Source organism: Odontesthes bonariensis, chromosome 1 (genome assembly GCF_027942865.1).
Source record: "Odontesthes bonariensis isolate fOdoBon6 chromosome 1, fOdoBon6.hap1, whole genome shotgun sequence".
NCBI lineage: Eukaryota > Metazoa > Chordata > Actinopteri > Atheriniformes > Atherinopsidae > Odontesthes > Odontesthes bonariensis.
This window is the reverse complement of record NC_134506.1, coordinates 19555921-19582124: the sequence shown is the minus strand read 5'-3', so window position 1 is coordinate 19582124 and position 26204 is coordinate 19555921. Positions and strand designations below refer to the sequence as shown.

At 40.6% G+C, this 26204-nt stretch overlaps 1 protein-coding gene across 2 annotated transcripts in view; it reads right to left on the bottom strand.

The window, feature by feature from the left end:
• Positions 1-1944: 1944 nt before the first annotated feature.
• acsf3 (acyl-CoA synthetase family member 3) overlaps positions 1945-26204 on the bottom strand; it is a 43602-nt gene continuing 19342 nt past the window's right edge. For both annotated transcript variants that reach the window (XM_075453576.1, XM_075453501.1), the window contains exons 6-10: positions 23169-23266; positions 22311-22437; positions 6426-6560; positions 5600-5711; positions 1945-2954 (exon numbers count right to left, since the gene is read on the bottom strand). In XM_075453576.1, the coding sequence (XP_075309691.1) occupies positions 2840-2954; positions 5600-5711; positions 6426-6560; positions 22311-22437; positions 23169-23266 (587 nt within the window). In that variant the 3' untranslated portion in view covers positions 1945-2839. The remainder of the gene's footprint in view (positions 2955-5599; positions 5712-6425; positions 6561-22310; positions 22438-23168; positions 23267-26204) is intronic.

The following is a 26204-nucleotide window of genomic DNA, read 5'->3' as shown; positions in this document are numbered from 1 at the left end:
TTTTCCACTCGAATGAAACTCTCTCTATCCCAAACAACCTCACTGGTTTCCCCCAAGACCCAACCTCCAGGACCTTGGAGCCCAATAAGCAGCCATCTGTAGACAACCTCCTCCACCACGCTCCAGCAAACATGGGCGGAGGGCGTTTGAACGTGTGTGTTCGATACAGAGACAAAAAGGGGAGGTGGAGACCGTTCAAGGGCACGAGTACTCCATCACTTTGAGTCCAGGGAATATCCACCAGTTTGCCCTCCCCCGTGCGAGCCCTGCTGAGCACCCCCCTAAACATACACACCTTCAGTCAAGTGAACCTATTACCACACCAGCTCCATACTCTTCAGCTTTCATTTTGACCCTCCGCTGCTGTCTGCAGCCCCGGCCTTCTTGCCAGTGGCCCTGGCCAACTCCCAGCCCTGGTGTGGGCGTTTGGGTGGGGCGGTGATGGGATTTGGGGGCACTGAAGCTGTCCTCTGGTGCTCCTGCAGCCCTGCCTGCTCATCCATCGTAGCCTGCCAGCCCACAGATCGATAGCACTGCTCTCTTAATCAGGTCTCTGGTGACTGTGGGCGGACGAGTGCGAGTGTGTGCACGTGTGTGTGTGGACAGAAAGTGGTATCGTCTGGGCTTCGCTCTTGTATATCTTTCCATCCTCAGTTCTCAAGCTGTTCATCATGATTGTTTATCTCAACCAGATTTTAGTGCGCTCTTTCTTTGTGTTACTCTTTATCACCACAATCAGAGTACATCACTTACTCAAAACCCTATGCATCTTCACTTCTTTCACCCCCTTCTCTTCCATCAGCTTTCTCTAGGCAGCTCTCGTAAAGGCTCTCTCTGACAGTCCTGCTTTATATTTCTTTCTCCTCTTCTTTCCTCTCCTCACACACTCTGTCTATTATGGCAGCGCGCCAGGGCTCATTTAAAAGGAGTCTGGCAATCGAGTTGGTGTGGGTGTCGCTGCAATCTGTTGTGACTCGAAATGAAGATATGGAAGGTGAAGTACTGGAGAAATTGAGATGAGAAAGAATGAGAGGGGAGAAGAGCGAGCGGGTGAGAGGGTTACTCAGATGAAGTGCGGGGCATCCAGCTGTGGTGTTGTGCCTTGTTGGAGAATCCGCCTTCTTCACACCTGTGTAACCACAGTTGCACACACACACACACACACACACACACACAGAGGAAAAAAGTGTAACAGCTCTGTGGTTTATGGAAAAGTGGCGAACAAAAATAACTCGGACAAACTTTATTGTTTTTCCCTAAATTTTTATTTTTAGATAACACCGTTTTTTGAAGTGCATCAATGCGCATTCACTGCTTAGATCAACAGTGCTGTCACATTTAATTCAATTTAATTCAATTCTTCTTCTTTACTACAGCATTATCTTTTATTTATTTTAGATGTAGCTGTACATTATCTTTAATTGTGATAACACTACAATACTACTAAAACACTCAAGTATTCTCGGATCACACCTATTTTCTCAATAAAACATCAGTGTTCCAATTACGATATCTAAACTACACTTTAAACAAAAATACTGTTGGTAGAAGATCTTTCAGGTCCTGCAGGTTGTGGCATCAGTGAATCTGACTTGATCCAGCTGCAACTGTAAGAGGTTTGGACGCGTTGAGATCACGAGTTTGCAGGCCAGGTCAACGTCTTGTGTTGTGTGGGGAGAACTTTTGCCATGGGGTGTGCTCGGTCTGAAACAATGGCTGTGTACACATACACAGCAATTCTCCATCTACTGAGCTTAATCTATATAAGACAATATTCCAATTATCGGGTTTACATGAGTTACACTTAAGATATTCTGCTCATATGATTATATCAACATGTTACAGAGCATACTCCAATTTATGATTCACGCCCACATTACCCTTCCTTATGCAACTGAATGTTTGAACCCATACAAAGCTTTTATTTCTTCCATATCTTTCAAAAGATCGACCATTTTCCCACTCTGGTTTCTACCTCCCACTAAAAATATATATATTTTTTTTCTTCCTGTAGCTTTTCTGCTCTGCACTAAACCCCACTGACGCCTGTGTGTCTAGTTCTTGTGAAAAGCAAGCAGCCCAATCTAAAAAAAATAAAAAAACAAGCTTGTTTGGGTTAATGTGAATCAGAAAATACCGTTTACATGGCAGTGTCTTATTCAGAGTAAGGTCGTAGTCGGCCTAATATCGGAATATTGTGTTGTATGTGAACATAGCCAATGTTTAGGTGGCATGTGTCAACATCCACATGAATGCCAGGATGCTTTCACAGCACAACACAACACTGCACTGACACTTCACTTCACCTGTCAGTAGTTATAATGTTGTGGCTTTTCCATGTTTTTATCCAGAGCTACAATTCATTGTTTCATCTGATGATTGGTTGTGCATCCTACACTCTGCGGAGTGCATTGACAGTTCATGTTATACAGCTGATTTGGACTTTCCTTTAATAATTTCTCTTGCAGTCCAGTTGGGGACACGGTTTCTGTCCTCTTGATGGAACTCTGTTTTGCACTGATTCAAACATAAAAGTGATGATTTGCTGAAGTCTCTTACACAGTAATCAATAAGACTATGATTGGGATAATTGGTGCTTAGTTTTAGAAAACTATCTCTGTCGTTTGTAGAGTTTGCAGGTGTGATTAGGCTACCTCACATTCTTGAGGTCATACTTCACGAGGTATTCATCCGTTATTTTGCTTTCTCTCTTTAACTGCGTGTAATGTTTTTTTTTTTTATCTCGAAGGACCAAAGAGCCACATCCAGGAAGTGATGCAAATCTGCAGTTTTCTGACCCAGAAACCTGTGTGTTGTCACATGAGTCGAAGTTGTCCAGTCATGGAAAGAAGTGTCGCAGGAGGTCCTTCTTGTTGACTTTGCCCATCTGATTCCTCGGGATCTCATCCACCAGCACCAGGCCTGTAGGTATGATGTAGGGCGCCATGTGCTCCCTGCAATAAACACTAATGTTTATACACCGAAGACAGTTTGGAAAGGAGATAGACAAGGAGTAAACAGAGATAAACATGTACAAGGACATGCATAATACTGACAAATGCACCAACATGGATGGGAGCACACACATGCACGCTCACACACATGCACGCTCACACAAAAGAAAACAAAAAACAATTGCAATACAAAGGCACGGCCTGTAGCAGAGTAGTCGAGATAAGGAAAGAAATGTCCTTCATACACTCTGCAGCTCTCCTCCCTAATACCCCCAATTCGCTTCCAGACACAGACAATTCCCTTCATACAAAACAATATAGGCCTAATCACTGCCAGATGAAAAAAAAAAATAAATCAAATAATAAAGCAAAAACAGAAGGCTGTGATAATTAAAAGTGTTTTATTTTTTTTTCAGTTTTCAGTGGCATCAAGTCTTGAAGCCTGGAGCTTTTTTGATTATTTTCGAACCTAGTTTGTTTGTCTGTGCGTTAGTGTGTGTGTGTTCCTGTGTGTATTCCTGTTGTGCGAGTGAGGATAATGACTCATACGGTTGCCATCAAACACTCCTTTCAGCAGATGTCTTCGCCTCTCTGACTCAGTGAGTAAAGTGTGAGTATATGCGCATACATACATGTCTCTGTAACAGGGCTTGCTCGTGTCACCAATTTCTCTGGGGCAGCGTGTTTTTTTATGTGTGTGTTCATGGCAGCGTGGCGCGCAGAGGGTCTGATAGAGATTCAGACTGACAGCTGAAGCCAGGGCACTGAAGAGTGAGCATTCATCTCCTTGCTTATGTCTCATTTTATCTCCCTCTGTCTCTCCTTCACTCTGGGCTCAGCAGTGTGCTGCGTGTTGGCACAGCCTGTCCGCTGGCAGGACTCCTGGCTGAAAACACTGTGTGTTTGTGTGTGCATTTGTGTTTTAACCTGGGTCACATGCAGCGGTAGTAATCTACCATGCTGGACCAGCAGGACAGAGCAGCAGGATCTAACATCCACACTCCATATGGAGGTGTCATCCTTGATGTGCACACAAACTTGCACGCACAAACAGCTCTTTTACAGAATTCAGAGATGTGACTAAATGACACGGGTGGGTTGTAGTGAGGACAAAAACAGATGGTGAAGAAAAGGGTGGAAAAATAAGTGAGAGCAAATTCCTCAAAAAAGGCTAAGAAAAGGCTGATGTTTGTGTCACTGCAGTGTGGAGGGTTGCGTGCCACAAGCTATTGTGTGTTGCAGACTGAAGAAACTCAACTGACATTTTGAAAAAATGAAGGGAAAAAAATGTTAACTGGTAGGACAAAGCTCTCTATAGCAATTATTTGTCTGCCTTCCTCCACAATCTGCTGTCTTTTCTTCAGTTCCTCTCATTAGTCCATCTCTGGACCCTCTTTCTCTCAAATCCTTTCCTATTGATCTGAGGACTTAAATGCGGGTCATAGGGGATATGTGAGCTGAACAGCTCAGTGCTCTACAGGCTGCAAATTAGTTGGATCCATGTGTTTACAACAGGTCTGAAAAACTTTGCCGCCTTGAATCAGCGTGATAAAATTTAACCAAGACAGGTCAAACAGTCTTCTGCAAAAATGGGCAATGATGCTCCTTTTTGTCACCTCCGAATGATGGATTGGTTTAAGTTATTCAGGTGACAGTCTCCTCCGGCGGTACAGATTTGGAGTCCACCTGAGGCCACAAAGCACTTTTTAAGGTGGCAAGTGATCCAGAGGTTAGTCCTCTTTCCCTGTCTGGTTGTTCAGCACAAAAATGACACCGTCTTTAAAACTGACAACGTGCTAATAAGATGATTGAATAATATAAAAAACAAAACAAAACACAAGTTAAGAATAAAATATCCATGAAATTTCTGCCTTATTATCAAACCAAGATAAAGACATCTATAACCCTTATCTCTTAAAAAGTGTAAATAAAATAATAAAATTCAAATATTTATAGTGAAGTAAGCCTCATTACTGTAATAATAAGTTCTCCTTTTATCAGCAACACAAAGTGTTTTATCACTGACTGACCTAAGTTTACCTTCTTGTCATGCGTTATGTTGACCTGAAACGACAGGGGCTATGGTTTATTCTTCTGGTGTATATGTCAACAACACCTTACACCAGTATTTCTATTGCATCAGTATGCTGGGCTCAGAATTATATCATTTAATCATTAGATAGAGCGTGAGAGGCTCTTTGAGGATGTCTATGTGGTGTTTGATTTATTGTGGCTGAGATAACCATGAAAACAAGCTGCCCTGGAACACAAACACGGAAGCTGAATCATGCAATGGTGGCGTCCGCAGCTCTCCGTCTGCATGCCTGCAAGGGAGCATCATTCCAGCCATGAGGTCTTTACATTTAAAGGGCAATTTGTCAGTAAGATTTGACTTTGTTCAACAGAAATGCCCAAACACTATCCTGTACATACTGTAAATTCCTACATCCAAAGGAGAGTGTTTATATAAAAAAACCTAAAACATTATTAAATTCTTTATTCTTTAATTTCTTTGCACTTTTGTATATATATTTTTTATTTATCCTGACATATAAATATCTTTTCCCCCCAAAAGTTTGAAAGCACCTTCTCTTGTGTAGAGTTTACAAGCAAAAAAAGTGGAATCTAGCCTGAAGTGACAGTACCTTGCCCAGGTCTTCAGTTTTGGCAGGGTCATACTCTGCCCCTTCCTCAGCTGCACCACTGCAGTCACTTTCTGACCCCATGTGGCATCTGGGGCCCCAATCACAGCCACGTCTAAACAAGGAAAAATTAAATCAAATCAAATCAAATAAAAATGGATAAATAGATAAATGAGAGAGGGAAAAAAACACCCAGTCAGTTTTTTTTATGTGTGTGTTCATGGCAGCGTGGCGCGCTGTTCAACAATTAGGCTTGGAGAGAGTTTTGAAAAAGGTCAAAGTTCACTCTGAGGGCCAAACTAAATTTTATGACAGGAAAAAAGGATTTGGAGTAGAGCTTTAAGATTTAACAATATCCCATGAACATAGTAGAGGTTTTCACTCATTTTTTCTTTAACAGAAGGACATTAACTAGTAGGGTTAGGGGTGTTGGCATAGGATGACTCACTTTTGTCAAAATTCAACTAACTAGATCTTTTAATTTAGCAGTGTAATCTCAAAACAGTGAAATATTTTGTTTCAAGTGGGCTCTGTTCTTCAGCCCTCTGGCTTTGGAAATAAACAGAGACCTTGTGGTTTAAGTACTGCCTGTTCTTAAATTAGATGGTGTTTATATGGACATTAACATAGGAATGTAGGTTTTTTTTTTTTTAACCAGGACCTTAATTTGAGGTCAAACTCAACCGTCTCTCAATCACTTTCCCACCTTAACATCTCTGAACTAAGGGACTATGCACTGTGTAAAAAAACAAAAACAAAAAAACATTACAGTGTTGTCCTAATAGAAATGTTAATTTAACCTCAAAGTCATTTCACAATTCAAACTTACCAATGATATCTGGATGAGCAAGCAGATGACGCTCCACCTCGAGCGCACTGATCTTGTAGCCACCACTCTTAATGATGTCGACACTGCTGCGGCCCATGATCCAATACACACCATCTTTGTAGACTGCTGTGTCTCCTAAGAGAGATCGTGTTTGTACAAGGAGAAAGAAGGGGAGGCTGTCAAAACATATTTTTATGGCCCATCATTTTTGTTGATAGGACAGCAGGAGTTGGATAAATTTGTAAAAAATTGTGAACACGCCTGTGTTTTTGTATAAAATAAACTAAAGTACATTGATCAGCGGCTAGTTTGGATTTTCTCCACATTTATGGACTTTTGCTCTCTTACACGGAGCAATATCTGAGCTGTGCTTACATCAAGGCGACTGCATCATTATGATCAGCCATCATTTCTTTCTTGCACATGAAACACATGGACATTTGGGATTTGGGGGAAACTAATCCACTTTTTTGGTTAAATACAAGAAATTTAGAGCAGTAATGGTGTGAGTTTAGAGGATGGATGAGTGTTTAAGATCCCCCACCATCCTCTACACACACCCCATCTCCAAGCACACACACACACGCATAGGTGTCAGGGGGACAGGTGCGGGGGGAGGATGAGTACAGTATGCGGGATGAGGGGCGCAGCTGGGCCTGGGGATGACGAACGGAGGAAATAGGTCAGTATGGATGAGTGGAGAGAAAAATGGACAGAGGAGGAGAAGAAAAAAACAGAAAGAACAGGAAGATGTCCTTTTGGATTATTACAGGTGGTGCGTTCACCACAGCTGGTACCAGCAGTATGGATGTGTGCGAGACACTGTGATGAAGTTAAGCAGGGTGTCGTAGTTGGGGTTTGAAGGCTGGACTGAGGCAACATGGGTCAAGGCTGCAGCTCCAGTAATACAGAGGTAGAGGGAAAGAAAAGCAATTAATCTGAAATGTGCCAGGACATTTTGGGGGTTTAATGAAGTGTAGAGTTGTTCAGACAAATTGACACAGTATGCTCTTAATTGTAACAGCTATTTGTGATGTTAGAAATCATGCTAATTTGTGTAAATCTACTGCCTCTTTCACATTCAACGTGACAGTCCTCCATTCTGTGTATACCTATATGTCTTGGTATGGTATGGTATTTATCTTCCATGCATGTGACTGGAAAGTGGTGTTTAGAGGTTTATTTGCTTGAACTTAGGGTCTGAGCGGTATGCAAAGTGCATAAAAGACATCCCGACCATCTCCCCCTTCCCAACCTATTCCCCTCTGTCTCTGTGGTAACAATAAAAATCACTATCCTTACACTCAAGATTATACATACTACTGATTTATACACTACTGCTGTGCTGCGTTCCTTTTGCAATTTTGAAAAAAAAAAAGCAGGATTTCCTCACTGAGCAGGTTAGATATTATTAGCAAGCTAAGAACAACAAATTATGCTGTGTGTTGGGCATACAAACACAGCAGAAGTTTACTGATAGAGGATGGATAGTACTAGATCTGTAACCGATTTAGTGAGACACAAACCAACAGAAAATCTAATAAACTGTTTATGATTGCAGCTATGAACACTTTTTATGTGCAGGGAAGTTATGTTGGATTTTGATGTAGGGGCTGGTGAGGTTACTCTGACTTTCCAAGTTGGAAATACAACTTTGAGGGACATTGAACTTGTAAACTCCAACTTACAATTTCAAATTGAATGCATCAATACATATTTCAGTTATACTATTTTGTCGAAACCAAAAGATAATTAAACTAAACTGGATGTATAACATTACGAGCCAATGTGACTTTTTTTTAACTCTTTCCCTGAGTATAATGCAGAAGAGGATGCTTGTAGCAATTTAAAAGTATGTCATCAGTTAGTTTTTTCAGCATTTCAGCCACAGCTCTGTTATGTAGAACTCTCAACGTCGTTTCCAATAAAGGTAGCAGAGTAAGCAGACCGATGGTGATCAAATAAAGTCAAGTTCTGTCTTCAGTTTAAGCTGCTCACTGATTTGAAAACTATATTAATGAACAGGTATCAGATTTTTTGCAGTGGGCCCAAAAATTCAGTACCAGCCAAACTATTTAGTTACATAAAGTATTTATCATGTTTAAATGAGTGTAATGTTCACCCTTTACAAAAAAAAACATATTACATTAATTTCAGGTGAATTAGTGAGATACTATCATCTTGCTCAAAGCTGTCAACCCCCCTCCACTGCTTGGAAATCAAATTCATAAATATTCTGTTTAAATCATTATTACAAAAATAATATATAAAATGTAATGAATGTAAAGCTTGAGAGGTGCAGACTTTGTTACCTTTGACCATACGAGTAGGCAGCTTCCCCCATTTCTGTCATACTAAGGTCAGAAACATACCTGCTTTTTAACCTACTTTACCCATTTCTGGAAGATTTCACTGGGGTGGGGGAAAACTAGACAACTGGGAGGACTGGGAAAGAATGAACATGAACTGAGCAGCAATAGAGGAGGTTGGTTATTTAGTTGGTGTTTACTCCAGAAAAAGCAACGGCAGCGAGATTGTAGCTGACATTCGAGAAAATCTATTCAAGGACATCAGACATCTACTTACGTTTGCTCCAACACTGCCTCAACTGGTCACCTCCATATTGCATCTTGTGTAAGCATAGCAGTAATTTCAAAGGATGTAGCACAACCAATGCCCAACAAAAGCAAGATGCACAAGGTAGCCACCAAAACCCCACAAAAGGTAAGAAAAAGCAAATATGGTTTCAGCCAAAGTGTTCTCAGTGATATTAAAGTTTTCATCCTACTCTTATCAAGAAAGGTAATAAGTATAATTTCCATGATATTGAACTACTGTTTCTATCTAAGGAGAGGTTATTGCACTGTGGGGGCGGGGTTTACACAAGCCATCTCTGCAGTCCTAAAATCCCCGGTACAGCTCCTTTTGGAAGGTTTAGATGTACATATTTGTAAAAAAGTACATCAAAGTCTAGCGCTGAAATATGGGGTCGATAAAAGAAAGTAACTGCACCTGCCTTACGTAGAATAAACACAATGAGGCAAACAGGAGAGGAATTGTATTTTAACGGTAGTCTGTTTTAAGTGCCATCTTACATTTGTCCTTCATTCCATCATTTAAGCCCATTTGTTCTCTAACCCCATATTCCTCCATCCATCTTACTCATTCGTTCACATTTTCAGTATTTCCTGCACCAGCGTCAGCCTAACACAAAAAACTGTTTTTCTTCTTCTCTTAGTCTCATCCTTACCCTTCATTTTTCCTCTCTACCCCTCAAACATCTCTCATCACATCTCCTGTTTCCTTCTTTCCACCCATCTTCCTGTCTCCTCTTCCCCCTCTTGCCGCTCCTCCCCAGCATCAATAGAGGGCCCATCTGTTCCCATACATCATGCACTTCATTTCAGTTTATTAGCTGGGATAAATCATAAATATTTCATTATACATCACGGGCGGCTGTCGCCTGCACACCGACAATTTATCACCGCTGCCCTCTCTGCCGGCTTGCCACGGCGGCTATAAGCTTTCCAGTCTATTAAACAAGATTGATACAGTGTGTAAATTTAGATATTGGGAATTTCTTCACAGACCACTGCTCTGCACTGATAGGCCAGGGTAACAGGGGAGAGGAAGGATGGGGGGGGGCAGGAGAGCCAGTCGGGTGTTAACACTACTATCAGGGTGGTTACAGTGTCCTCCTTATTTGGACGAGGGGTAAGAGAAAAAAATTACAGGAATAAATTGGTTACAGCCATGTAGCTCTCTCATATTATGCAAATAGATATGGAGAAATGAGCAGTTTACATGCACATTGATAGGCTGTTTGTATGTGCTGTGTGTGTACACGTGAGCTGGAAAAAAAAAAAAATCCCTCCATCTGGCTACAAACATTTTAGCATAAAGGGAGGAAAAGACATTAATAGGGCAATCTTTGACAAAAGGCTAGAAAAAAAAAAGCACTTAGACAACATAGTTGAACAGAGTTTGAAGTATTTATACAGGACTCTTTGACCTTGTCTCTTTGAGGAGAGGGATATAACGAGGGATGGAACAGTATGTTTGGAGAGACGCACAAGTGGGAATAGCGATTGGAGAACATGGGCTGATAAAAGAGGAAAGAAGGGCGGGAGAGAGATTGTTGGGAACTGTGTTACTAGGACGCACACGAGTTTGTACACATACTCACACATATACTGTATGTACTCTCACACAATCAGTACTTCAGGCATCAGAGACTCTGCCATTATGTGTTATGGCGGCTGAGGCAGATATGGCCGAATGGCTTTCTTAATTAAAACGATAAGAAGCCTAATTGCACTGGGCTTTCATCTCATTCAGAGGCATTAACGAAAGTGAAGGCACACAGTGTGGAGAAAATAAAGAAATAAAAACAGATCAAGAATTTAACTGAGGGTGGAGGGCAGATAAAACTTTGTGATGTCTTTCAGAAAACAGAAAAATGACAGTTGGCTCTGCAGAGTACGTCCACGGTTTCCACTTACAGTGAAACAGCAGCAAATCTATACGAAAATTTTTTGGAGCTGTAAATCATCATTTCATAACCGGGAATAACAATACTGTGGAAGTGTGTGTGTTATCAGCAGTTGCAAGGATTAACTTTTTAACAAAAATGAATGACCTTCATTCCTACATTTGTATTTTGTGAAAAATCAAAGTTGACTGCGTTAGTGGCATTCTTGAAATGTTCTGTGCTTAAGGAGGCAAAATATATTGACTAAACTGAAGGACAAAATAGAAGAAATATGAATTCTCAGCTCGGACAGAGGCTGAGACGGCTGTGAAGCAAACTCCGAACACATAAATGAATCATTCATCATTTTTGCATTAAACAACCATAATATTGTCTTTTTTTAATTGTTTTATTGTCATACATGGAAAGTTTCTTTGAAGGACTTCTGTTGTTTTTTTAAATGAGCTACTTTAATAAGAAACAAACCCTATTTCAATTTTAAGGCTTTACATTAAGAGGAAATAATAAAAAAAATCCCCTGGTCCTTACCAGGTCTTAAAGTTTGGTATATGGTATATTGGTTTATTTTTTCAAATTAAGCTAAAATGCAGAAGCAGTGTGTGGAAATCTAAGTACATCCCATAATTCAATAACTTATATATGTAATATAACTATAATATAACTTATATATAGTATGTATAACCACAGCCTTAGCAGCATCATCTTTAAGTAATCATTTTTTCTATGATGTTATCAGTCTCACATCATTTTTGGCCCACTCTTCTTTACAACGTTGCTTCCGCTCATTGTGGCTTGCAGGAGTTAATTTATGCAAATTGCTCTTAAGGTAATTTCAATCAGGTTGAGGTCTGGACTTTGACATTTTTTTTTTTTCAGCCATTGTGTCGTAGATCTACTGCTCTCTTTCAGATCATTTCCCAAATCATCACCCCTCCACCACTGTGCTTTACAGTTGGTAAGAGGTGTTTGTGCTGAGAACATGAGGTTTTTTTTTTTCCCCCAAACGTGGTGCTGTGCATACTGGCAAAAAATCTTCGCTTTGGTCTCATCTGTCCAAGAGGCATCGTACCAGAGGTCTTGTGATTTGTTTAGATGCAACTTTGCAAACCTAAGCTGTGCTGCCCTGTTCTTTTCACTTAGTATGCTAACTGAGGCCTGTAAAGTATTACAAGTAGCTCTTGGGTTTTTTGCAGCATCTGACCTTGGGGTGAAGTTGTCTGGACATCCAATCCCTGCTGATGCCTTAGCTCCTCGGCACTGCGTTAACACACACCTGAATGCTCCAGACCAGCGAACTAATAAAACTTCTGCTTTTTATAGAGGTGTTCACCCCAGCTGACGATCAATTAATCAAGTGCATTTGATTAGCAGCATCTGGCTGCTACTTACCCTCTTTACTTCCATTGAAAGAGAAACGGCTTACTTAGTTTTTTGTTTTTGTTTTTACACAATATTTCTCCACTTTTCTCCACATTATTTTTCACATGACTCAGAATAAATACAGGCAACTTAAATTGACTCGTTCTTTATGGTAACTAGAACGTGGCTTTGAACAACAATCCTCAACTTCGGCTCAGCACCAAAAAACAAACAAGAAAAGTGTAACAGATGTTTGAACATACAAAATCTTTTAAATATTTAGTTACAATTCTAAATGCAAAGTACTCTGGTTGGAGCTTCAGACAGGTAAGATCCTCCTGGTGGCACCAGGCTGTCAGCTCTTTCCCATCAAATAAACTGTTTGCCTCTCTCCCTGAGTACCCACTCAACAGACACTCAGAGCTGGCAGGGAAGCAGAGCGGGGGCTGCACACTGATGGTACCATTTTTGTTACCTCTGAAAATGTGATGGATGATTTCGCAAGATTCAAAACAAGATATGGGGCTTTTTAAAGCTATTCATAAATTATTAAGTGCCGTCATAAAAACCATCTGTACCAAACCAAAAATGCCATTGTGTAGATGCCTTACACCCCACCTACCTAAAACAACACACAGGCAGACAGACAGTCTGGACAAGTTGCTTTTCTCAGACAAACAACTTGTGAAAGAAAAGAGCAAAGTGTGGCATGTGATAAAGGACAACATAACAAAAATATTCCAGCCTGCTGCTGCTAGCGTCACTGGAAGAGGTGTTGAGAAAAGAGAAATGCAACTAAAATTCAACAACCAAAATAAAAAGGTTCACCTCTGAAGCCTAAGAGCTGTGCCTTTTTTGGAGGACTGCCTATCTGTCCTTCTGATCTGAAACAATACAGACAAAAGACTCAGCTCAGATGGTGCAGCTTATTAAGCTGGTTGTATCCTTTGAGTCAGTACTGAGACACATTTATGTGTACCTCATGATTTGGGGGCTTCAGGATATCAAGGGTATTAAAGAGAAACAAAAGCAACCTCTTCCACTTCATCACTTTCTTCACATTAAAGCTTTAATGCAAGCTCAGACAGACGTATCAATATTTTAGATGAAAAAAAAACACGGGCCAATACAACAGATACAATACAATAAAGTCTCACTTTGACTAGAAATATAACCAGCATGCCCTTAGAGGTCATAAGAAATCTATGTTAGCAATACATGTTGAGTGCTTGTACGTCAAAAAGATCTATCAGTTTTAAGCCATCTTAATTTCTTAACATCCAAAGAAAAACAAACAATTCATTTTAACAAATATGGAGGACCCTTTGCAGTTTCTTTCATGATGAGTTCAGTTATACAATGTGAAATCCTCACAAAATCCTGTTTTCTTTCAAGAGTATTTCAAGGTTTACCAACCTGACTGAAAAATATTTTCAGCCACTTCAGTGTCAAGGTGTTGCCATGGATACACCTGACAATTTAGAAGCCGGGTCAATATCGTCTTTAGAGCAGAATATTACACACAATGTTTTCAGGGTTTTACAGGTTCAGGTATCCAATCATTTTTTTAACCAGGCTCAATCTCTCAGAACATATACAAGCTAAGATGTAATTACATTTAGGCTCCTATAATATAACTGCTGTAAAAACAGGTTCTAATCTAATTCTTTTAGGTGATCCAAATATACGAATTAAAAATCATCCGACTTGCTGTACATAAATTTGTTGATTTTTAAATTGGTGTCCAAAAGCTGTTGTCTCCTGTATACCACCTTGTACACAGAGGTGTATCTATGTATAAACTTCAATAGGCCAATATAGACCTTTTAAAAAAACAACGAAAGATTACATATCACAGAGGTGCTATTTGACAGACCTGCAGTGTTTATACATGCCTCTACACGAGCATCGCTGAAGTGTTGATTGTGAGCTTGTTCAGGAGATGCTACTCTCTGCATGAAGGTATAAGTGGTGGCACTGTCTCTCATCAGACTCAACACAACCTAACCTCTCACACTGCGGGTTCGAATTTGAGCGCTCTCCATCACTGTGGCAACGCCAGCCTTATCTGAGCAAAGATGAGAGGAGGTCTCAATGTGAATCATGCCTCTTTTCAGAGTGTCTGTAAACACTTAGCATATATGAATATTAATGTTCCACATTAAAGCCTCGATGCCTAGATGAAAGTGTTAATGAGGATAAATAACAGACAGCCAAGCAGTGAAATCTCAGCACTGACACTATTTATCATCCTTAACTTTTGTCAGAGCTCCTTTTTTAGTAATTAATATCGTACAAGAAGGCACTTTGCACTTGGATGACTGATCTAATTTGTTTAATATAATGCAATTAAAGGAGCTTGAATTGCTTTATGTTAATGTTTCTGATTATACTCGTTGCTGGGTTGCCGCTCCGACAGCAGATAACAGACTGAACTCGAGGATTGATGTCTGTCTCAGATCTGCCATGTTCGTCGAGGAAACTTTTCAACTACCATTTACAAGCACCGACTCTGCACTCAATCACATAAATCTGATCTCAATCAAGAGATGACATCGGAGTTTTCTTTTTCTTTTAAATCCAAGGACGAAGTGTGTCAAAAATGTTTTCAGCAAAGAAAACTGGCAGATGCTTTAAGAGTGAAAAAAAACAAAAAAAAAACAGAGTTCTACGTGGCTCACACGAAGCAGCGTTTAACCAGATTTACCTGCAAGTGTTGGTGATAAAACAAGGACCACAGTGTGTTGAGATCTCGGCAGTAAATGTTATAGGGAGGGCTGATTTGAGCAAAGTCCCTGGGAGTGGTTGGCTGTTGAAAGAATCCCACTGGGAGCTCTGACATTGGAGTTAGGAAGACACAATGTGACTTGAGGTGAAATATGACATTGGGAGAATAGAGAAGGATGAAGGCGGGAAGGGAAGAGCACAGCTGGGAGCAAAAAGTACAATGCACAAATGACTAGTGATGGCTCTGCAGGACAAAAGCCACACTTCTGCCAGTCTGTTTGCAGAGCATGTACCCTGCAGACCTGACACTCACCTTTACAGCTAAGGTTACGTCTCTCTGTGACACTCAGTGGGGTTACATGGCAGTGAAAGGATTGGATTATTGGCTAAATTACAATAAAACTGAGTTATTAAATTCATGTAGACACCTTAATCTGACAAGAAAATGGATCGGATTACTCGCGATCGGATTAAGACCCCGAGATAACTTGGTTGAAAGTCAAATTAAACGTGCTTGTAGATGGTGAAGCACATGGTGAATTGGACTTTGCGTTCTGCGCATGCTCGATATTTTTTCCCGAGGTCGTGAACTAGAAGTCAAAGGAGACGATATTACTGTTGTTGTCGCCGTTGTCGGAAAGAAACAAACAATGTGATGGAGAATGCGCTGTTGTGCATCGTGTTTGTGCAATAAGCAGCTCATCACAAACGAAATGTAGAGGGACATAGCTTCATCTTGCTCTTCATTTGCCATTTTCTCGAATGCCGGAGTTTGTTGTTGTTGTTGGTGGTGAAGCGGTCAACCGGAAGTGGCTTTATTAGCAATAGTTGAAATGGGTACAGTGCCACCTATCGTATCGGAGTATGTCATGCTTTGTGCCTATGATTCGATACATTCACCGCCATATATCCAAGGATAATTACCCTTGCTCAAATAAGGAGCAACTCATTCTTATTGTAATTTAGCCAATAATCCGATTCTTTCAGTGCCATGTACCCCACTGAGTGACGCAGACAAAAACACACATTTACTCACGCACACTCCAAATTGAATTAGTTTAAACACTCATGCAGTGTCAAAATCAAGCTAACCTTTCAAAAAAAATATAAACCTTTGAATCAACAGGCAACACACTCACAATCATAGCAAAACAACATTTATTTCATCCAATTTCTTTCTAATTTTAGCCCATTAGGATCGAGATGGCTCAGATTAATAGGTTCTGTGGGGATAAGCCATTACTAGTGTTAAACTGAGGTAAAGTGTCAAAGATTAAACCTCTTCTTAACATTTCTACCCATGAGCCGGAGTCTCTCCTAGTTAATTAAATGAGACCACAGATAAGGTCTGGCTAATGGTCAGCCCCCAAGCTGCCTCCTTCAACCAATGTTCCTTATTCATCACTAAAATGCAAATTTTGGAAATAGCTTACGTCTAAAATGATCTCTCTTCTCACAAATCCTTACTAAAGAATAAAGGAATCTTACAAGATCAGAATCATCCCTGAAAGGAATACTGATCTTTTTTGGTTGGTAGACATCAAGAGAATGCAAATCTGAAGCAACACTTCTAGATTGTTTCACCTCTATTGCTCTTGCCTTGCTGTATTAACACGTGTACGTCAAATGCAACAAAAAAAGCTTCCACCGTTTCATCGACAGCAATTGAACACTCATTTTAGCTCCGGACAGTGGACAGACTACTGCAGAGCACAAAGGGCGAGTTAAAAAAGCAAGAAGAGATCAATGTTTTCAGAGATGTTTGTGAAGATGAGTGGAATGAGAGTTCTCAGGTGACAGCTTCCCCATAGAGCTGCCAATCATGCTACACAGCACTTGCTGACTCTAGAGAAGACACCTCTGACCAGCTGAGAACTTATTGATTTAAACTCTCACACTCCTTCCACACTTTTCTTTGGCTGTCTCATCTGCCTCCTCTTCTTGTTCACCTGTCAGTCTTCCCATTAGCTGTGTTTTCTTGTCAGATTTCATCTTCCTGTTTTAGTTCATTAATATATTCATCTGATTTAGGAGGAAGATCGCTGAAGCAATTAAGGCATTTTAATCCATTTATGTATAGCACATCTTTGATTTAGTGAAAAGGAAAGAGATACAGATAAATATTGTAGTGAGAAGTTAGTTTACAGATATAACCAAAGGTGGCAAAGCACAACAGAAATTCATTGGAGAGTAAACACAAAAATTGTTATGAACTGTTTGGATCCACAGGAAAATTGAAGAATACAGATTTCCTTAAATCAACCGGAAAAAAAACTATTTGGGATTCGACTGGCACACTATTAATTACTCATTGCACACACCACCAACAGTGGATCCATACCTGAACAACTCCTGATAGCAGCAGTGGATGATAACACCTATCAAAATGCACATTCTTTGGGGGAAATATGACAACATTTGTACTAAATTTGTTTAAAAATGGACAAGTGAGAATTCTCAGCAAAAAGAGAATATTTAAAAAGTGTATCTATAAAGGTTGTGCCATGTATAACCCAAACCTCTAACCTTTATTATCAGGTTTCAACCCATTTCAGTTTACTTATTCAAAGGATTCAAAATGCGTTTGCTGTGCATGACTTCCAAGAAAAAACAAGTATTCAAATACTTCCTTTGCCCTTTGCTCTGAGACGGCACACAAATAACATACACACACTTCTTGATCTAAGGACCATAAAAACATTAATGAGCAAAAGTAAAACATAAAAATGAGAGAAAAATTAGATATGTACAGATGCAGTGTGATAAATAAACATGTACAGACAGTCGGAGTTCAAAATGTACAGATTGTTTACATGTATACATACCTCCTTATACTGTGTTTATGTGGCGCTGTTGGTCCAAAAATGGAAGACACCAAGTCAGCTGTTAATTCTATGTTTGAGGCATATCCCATCAATTACTAGGTGGGCGTTATGTAAACGTTTTCTATTGTGATTTATTAAGTAACGGAAAAAAAAGGCTGGAAAATAAAAAGGTGTTTCAGGCAGTTCAACAGCAGTGACTTCTGGGGGGAGAAATTAACTCTGTTTGGTGAGGCATTGTAACTTTGCCAATTACTTTACAGAGTAAGTATATCTTTAACACACAGAAGGAGAAGTTTAAAGAAAAAAGCACGTCATGGCCTCTTTAACATTCCAATGTGACAGTTAAAAGCCCCTTTCACACTGCGCTACCTTAGCGGGTCCAAATTGCACCTTCGACCCGCGTCGGGCAATGTGAACGCTTGGCGTGTTGGTGACCCGTGTCGCCTGAAGCCGAGTTCAGGGGGCGTTGCCTAGTGGCAGAGCGTCACACGAAACACATAAAATGCTGGGCGTGTACAATGACGTAGGCACAAGCCATGCGTCGGAGGTAGGGTTAAATACACCTTGAGGACTCGTTTTTGCAATTCTATATGCAGTTCATGGAGATGTTATTTTACGGGGTGTGGATGGTTACAACGTGGGATGCCGCCGAAGAACATATGCGGAGAATACAAGAGCACTATAGTCCCCGAAATGTGGCGGTAAATAACGTCCTCTGCTCGGAGGCTGAGGAGCTTGCGGACCTCCTTGTCTCCCCAGTTGGCCATCTTCAAAAATGCCTCGAACTTGATGTAGGCTAAAACAGAGTAAAACTTGTCCTCACCTGTCGCTGTTGTTCTGAATCAGCTGTCCATTCTGTCTTTTAAACTCCTCACGCCACGCCACGCCCACGCCACGGCAGTGTGAACGCAACAGCGGACACGCTAAATTCGCGGATTAAACGCGGGTTATTCGGCAGTGTGAAAGGGGCTAAAGAAAGTACAACTAAGTCAGAAACCTGAAAAGCAGTATTCATCCTTCCTTACTGACCTGATGGTCAAATGGTGTATGAAAAACGATAAAGTTCCACTTAAAGGTGAAAAGAGATCAAGCAGGAGTTTGCAAGTCGAACAGACAGTGTGTCAATAAGACAGGGTGTTAGACAGAAAGGTGCAGTGTGAAACGGGGAGGAGGTGTGAGGGTAAAAGGGAGTTAGGAAGCTAAAAAGACGATCCAGAGCCCATCGAAGACTCATCACCGCTCAGATTTCCACACCAAGAGAGTTTGTGCGGAAAAGGCAGGCCAGTGTCTGGCACAAAACTCTACAACACGCAAGTGAATGAATCTCCTTGTTTCCTACCGTGAAATAACATTTCAAAGTGTCTTTTTTTAATTGAATGATATTCAATGTACCTAAACAAAGGCACAAATGATAATGTAACTGTGCTAGATGTTAATGTTGCAGTCATCACTGTAAATAATTACATTTAATTTTCTAGGGAAAATGTGTTAGGTGGCTGCTTTGGTGCGTGGCAGATGGCTCTAAATATTTTCATAATCACGAGCCTCAGAGGCAATTCCTGTGGAAAAGAAGCCAGTCAAATAAAAGAATGTTTCGATATTAAGGGTAATGTTTAGCATATTGATCCAATACTGAACAATATTATGACAGTAAACTGACTTATAGGTAGTAGTCTCAGAATTTTTGCAAGTACACTTCCTCGCCTTTTCACAACATATGGCAGTTAATAAAAAAAAAATGCTATGATCTGGTAAAATGGCTGATTTCCCTCAATAAAAAAAAACAAACATAGCCAATTGCTTGGGAATTAAATGTTGCATCTAATTTGTTTAATTTATAAAAAAAACAGAAGATTGAAAAGTACAAGTTGTGATTTTCAAATGGAGAGTAACGTGGTCTGTTTCACTTTAGAGAATAACGTCCAGACCAGTGGCGGCTGCTGACTTTTAAAACAGGGGAAGCCCATATTACGCCATTGTGACAAAACAACTAGCTAACACGACAAACCAATGCACAACAGGAATGTGATTGACAAAACTTCTAAACAACAATGAGAGCGTTTCTTATTTACAGTGTAATATTTACAAAAGTGTATGTGTGTGAGGATGGAAATGGAAACGATGGGAAATGAGTGAAACTCCGACAGCACTTTCACAGACAACCAGTCTCTTTCGTATCCGCTTTGGGACTGCAGTTCCAGCGAGCTTCTCCCCGCTTAAAAATTCGGCTGCCACAAGATCTGATGGACAAACACTAACTCCAATCATCACGACACAGCCCCTCATATTGACACGCCCACGTCTAATCTACCCCCAGAGACGCCGAGCTTCCTCGGAAGTGATGAGTTTTTGTCGATTTAGCCAATGATGACCTAAAATTGTAGAAAAAAAACTTGACTCTCCCGCCCCCTCCTGAAGCCAGGCAGCCCTCGGCTCGGAAGCCTGGCTGTTAGTGGCGGCTTCATAACATGATTTCCTCAGTGAACGGCGGCGATTTCAGAACAAATCACTTCATTAAGCTAGAGGACAACATGTTGTAGTTATGAAAGTAAATGCAGTATTGGGCATATCTTGTGTTTTGTGAATAACTGTTTTATCGTCAATTTAACATTGAAGATGTAGCAATTTCGCCAGAGAATGGGAGAGGCTGTCCGGCTTCCCATGTTGTCTCTGAAAAGCCGCGGCTGGTCCAGACATCTCTGTTTGTTCTTCTGATTCTGCTCTCTTTTATGTACATGATCTTTGAGATCTCTGACTTAATTCTTCAAGTTTCTTTTTCTTCAGTTCAGATTTGTGAACAGTGTCGGTGTTTGTCAACGCATCAGAAGCAGAGATATCACATTCATTATTTTACACTTTCTAAATTCTTGGTGCCTACAGTACCCACAATGCAACTCCACCACAGACCGTTCAGCTCAACGTAAGGACACGCCATGCTGATAGCATTGAAATATCCTTAGAACTCGAGAAGACTCGAAAGTTCTCTCTGAGTCCACCACCACTTTCAAACCTAATCTGCAGAATTGACCAATACTGAGAATGCATCAAGTGACACAATGTGTCATATTTTGCACTGCCCACACAACATTTTTATCTTTTTTTTCCCAAGTATACAGTATTGCTGCCCTAAGCTTGTACAGTAAAGCATCTGATTGGTTAACCTTTCGGTGTTTTTATGTATTCAATCAAAAGGATTTCAGAGATCTTACACAGGTTCTCATGTTTTAATCACTGATTCAAAGAGTAAGAGTTGAGCACTGAACATACTTCAACAGCCATTTGCCTTTATCTGTTACTTCTAGACCCTGAATAACTAAAAACTCCTCCCACTTCACAACTATGTATGTGTGTGTTAAAACTGGCATCAGGGAGCCCTGGCAGCTGGGTGGGCCACGAACACGTTTGATAACTTCCTACAGAGAAGTCTATGTGTACATATGTGTGTGGCTTGAGGGACCGGTCTGTAGGGAGCTGATTGCATGGACTCTCATTATGTGGCCAGTGGCTGTAATGGAGTGTGACAGCAACGTGCTGTGCTCTGGATCTCTATCCTTCCAGCCTGCAAAGCCAATTAAACACACACTGCCCTGCCCTCCCACTGCCTCGACTTGCTTTGCTCTCATCACTCGAACCTGCCTTGCTGGGCCCACCACTCCAGTACTTGAACAAGCTTTCCATCCCTACCTTGTCTGACTCCATCCTCTACTTTTGTAGCTGTCTCTTTCTAACCCCTCCAGTCCCACATCTCAAAGCTCAATACTGCCTCACTCCTTTGCTTCTGGCTCTTATTTCATCATGTCTGCCCTCCCTCCTGCACACCTCAGCCTCCCCTACACCAACTTAAAGCCTGTCTCCAAGTGGTTTCACAATAAAGCATGGTTCCTTTGAGGGGTCAAAGAGAGAAGTGCTGGGCTGCAGGGAGTGAAAGCCTCTGATGACAGCTTCCCTCTGTGCTACCACACACACACACACACACACACACACACACACACACACACACACAAACACACACACACACACACACACACACACACACACACTCCAAAGAAAAAGAGGGAGGCAGAGGGAGAGAGCACCACTTGGTTCCAGAGGACCCAGAGCAGTCACAACCACTTAGGAGGAAAAAATGCCCTGCAGCACCAAAAAAAAAAACCCCACATAGTCCATTTATCAGTCCACCAAAATGTGTGCACACAATTCAGTACTCAACATGTGTATGTGTTCGGGGGAGTGGTTATGACTTGGACTGCACTCTGGGGTTTTTAAGTGTTAACAAAATCATGTCTCAAAAGTGCAGTCTTTAACACAGGTGAAAAATTCCTCGACATCTTCTCTACTCTTGCAAAATACAGCACCAATCATGAAGCTGGAGTTACTAGCAGCGTTCACTCCCTTTCCAGGAAGTGTGTGAATGTGTGTGCATGTTCTGTGCCGAGCAGTGAGTTATAAAACAGAGAGGAGAAGAGGAGAAAGGTTTGGTACCTGTTTTGAACCAGCCATCATCAGTGAAAGACTCTCTGGTCTCCTGAGGTTTGTTCCAGTATTCTTTAAAGACTGATTGGCCTCGAACCACAAGCTCCCCTTCTTTTCCCTCAAGACCTGGACGTACCTGCAGCATATTCAAAGAGAGAAGAGACTGGATGGAACAGACCTGAATGGAAAGGACCTGAGCACAATAAAAAATACCCAAGATAAACTCAACAGACTTATAATGAGCCGACTGATTTGTCTGGTATTGAACAATTGTTAAACTGAAAACACAAATCAGCCCAGTGAGCACCATGGGAGATCTTAGCTAATCAGTGTCATGGGTGGGGCTAACACTGTTGTCAAGCTAGTTTTTGCGTGCTGTCAAGCTGTGTGCCAACATATCTTAAAGGGACTGCTTACTGTGTGTAGTTTAGACCCACAAAGCCCTTGTTGGCAGCATTGTGTCTGAAAGCTGCTTATGCAAAAATGGCAACTGAAAACAAAAGTTTTAATTACTTTTTAACAACTGTCACTTAACACAGAAAAGAGGGAAGATGCTAAAAGGAGACCATGCATAAAAGAGGAGAACATTTTAAAAACTGGGAGAATTCAAATCTTCCTGGAAAAAAAAAGGATTCTAAATTCAAACTAAAATAGATTCATTCTGGACATATACACGGTAAACATTTCAGTTAGCAAAAGTAAAGATGCTTTTAAATATCACGAGCAGTTTATATTTATAAATGAACTTGTAATCACTGCTGTAAACGGGCTGAAACTAGAATAAAAGAACATTCAGTGCAGCCACCCTTTGTTGCTGTTGTCGCAGGTCTACTCCATCATTATATCAGTCACTCATTCATTGATTACCTGTGTTTCTTTGTGAGTGCCCTCCACAATCGTGGTGTTGGCTGTGTTATTCATGACAATTCGAACATCTACACCTGGAAGAGGCAACCCTACAGCCCCTGTCAATATTAAACACAAAAAAAGAAAAATATTTGTTAGAGCAAAATAGTGTGACTTTATTGAGTTTTGGATTTTTGATCCTCTCACAGAACATGAATCATAATGAACAATTAATCTGATGATGACCATTTATTTAAACATTTCTCCCAGAAGTCCCCTGCTCTAAGATGGCGTTAACCTCCATCTGCAGGGCATAACTGGTCACTTAATGGTTTGCTGAGCATGTAAAACACTAAACGGAAAGCAATTCGTCTCAGTCAATACAGGCCAGCTAACTTGGGAATTGGCAGGGATTCTGGACAACACCTGATGCAGCTTCTTTTTTATTTTTTTCCACCAACATAAAGTAAACTTTATACAACTGAACTGTACAAATGGGCATTTGACCTGGTCTGCACTTGTTTCATGCAGCCTCTTAAATAGCTCGGCAGGCTTTTAGAAAAGCTGCATAATAATGTTCTGAGTTGACAAGTTACCAATTTCGATAAGAACTCATGTACAAAATGGAGTGCTCACAACTGAGTCACAGCAATCTTTAAATAAAACTATTAATAAGAAATGTTTTAAAAGTCCATCTCAAGTTGAAACTTCTCCACATGCTCTGCCATCACCTGCAGTCACACATCTTTGTGTGTGTGCAAGCGTGACCTCCTGGGTTGAATAATTATTGCAAGAGTGCACAAGGGAGGCACAAAAAAGATCTTAGTGGTCTTCTCCGTGGATGTGCGCAGGCTGCTGTGTGTGTCCCTGCCTTAAGGGGACTATGCCATTTCACAGACTAATGCTTTCCAAATGAAGAGCAGGTCCACTCCTGATGAAAGAATGAGAGTCTCACTTCATATTGATCTAATCAATATGATTGGGGCGCTGGAGTTGAACAGATCAATATGAGAACCGACTGACCATGTAAATAACTACACTACTTCACAATGGGCCGCTACATACAATGACCACGAACAAGTTTGAGTGATAAAGGTCAAAAGGCTGAATTTTGTTGGGTTTTAGCAACAACTACATCCTGCACTAAAGCAATGAGGAAGGTTAACATAGTACCAACATAGTGCATAGTATGGTTAGGTGGCTCAGGTTGTTATTTATTTATTTATTTTAAACTAAAGCTCATGGAGGCTGAGTGCCAAAACATTATGCAAACAAGTTCTTATCTAGCGTTATGCCTTTATGGGTCACATGACTTGAGTCTCCTTTAGATAAAGACAGCCAAGACTGCAAAAATGGTCAAAATTAGGCACTTTAATCACTCCAGTTGTGTCCTCTTTCACATATGAGATAATTGCCGTTTGTTCGTCCGTCCATCAAAATCATGCATAAACTCGTCAGCTGGATTTCCCAAAACTGAGAGTTAGAGCAGGTGTGGATGTTAATTGCTTCCTCCAAAATTGCAAAATGGAAACGATGCTGATTGAGGATTTTAATGATGAAAACTTGGAATATTGTGACATTGCAACGCCTAATGGACAACAAAAACAGGTGGTCAGACAATCAGACAAGGTGTAAAGGAGCTGAGAGTAAAGCCACGTTCCTGCATGTGCACCTGGAGCATCATGTAATAAACAACAAAGAATGATAATAATTCCTCTATCCTCTAATCTTACGTTGTCAGCAGTCTGACTAAAGTTACAAAATCTAACAAAATAACAACATCAAGAGTCTAGAAAAGCTGAATTTTTCTTGAGAACAAACCTGCTACATTAGAGATTACAGAAACCAGTAGAAAAGGTCCATCTTTTGGCCTCTTTTTTTTTTATTCATCTTTGATTTTAGTGAAGAGGCACAGACAGAGTTCTCCTTGATTTTTTTTTCACCCCATCGAGCAAAAAACTTTGTTCCAAAAAATGACAAAAGCAGTCTCCTCTCCTTATTGTCAAAGTCCCTCAAATACATTTTCACTTGAACTCCTGGAACCTCTATCTCTCTTGGCCAGCCTCGATAATCTTTTCCCTTTCTCCACATCAGTGGCTTGAGGAATTTTGATTTTTCGACAATTCTGTTCTCCATGATTCAGGAAGATCAAGTGCAGCTTTGATGAATTCAGGCAGGTTAGAACTGGCAAATGCTCTATGGGAGAATATGTGGGGAGTGCAGAGGTTCAAAAAGGATTTTTAAACAAGTTCATCTTTTAAAAGAAGTTAAAGAGGGAATATTGCATCACTGTATCTGTCCTCTGAAAAGACAAGAAAAAAAAGGGGGCTGAAATGTATAAGTAGGGCAAAGAATAATAAAAAAAAAAGGTAAAAAAGAAAAAGAAAGGCACAGCAGATTGAGATGCCATGGAAGATGGGTAGAACCAGCATGGTCTAATCCCACATGTTTACATTTCAGCAAGAGCTATATGACCTAGAAAGCTACCATTGCTGTTAACATGCAAAAAATTAGGCCAGTTGGATGCTCTAAATAGATTGAAATTCATAAATAAAGTCACTGTCAATACAGTGGAGTTGCCTTCTATTTAAATGGTGGATGGGAGTGTGTATGAGAAGTAGGTGGAGGACAACTCCACCAGACTCCTCTTCTGAGAGTGCTTCCTGCGGTTGTTATTGATCTATTTTAACCTACTTAAAAGACAACACAGAAACACACTGACTCAAACAGGCACAAGCTCATGTCTAGACACACACACACACACACGTCTTCTACGAGTGCTGCACAGGAAACATCAATAAAACCAAAGACCTCTTGAAGCAATTCCTAATAATCACCTGAGAGGAATCAAACACAGCCTGCTCAGTTTTTGCCAGTCTCTGACAAACAAACAAAACAAAACAATACTCCGACAAGGCAGCAGACTGAGGATTACCCAATCCACATGTAAGCTAATTAGATTCACCTGTACAAGGAAGTGTTGACTGGGGACGGAGATAGTGAGGAGACAGAGGCATGGGTGACAGAAGAAGACAGGAGAAGAGAGTAAACACCAGA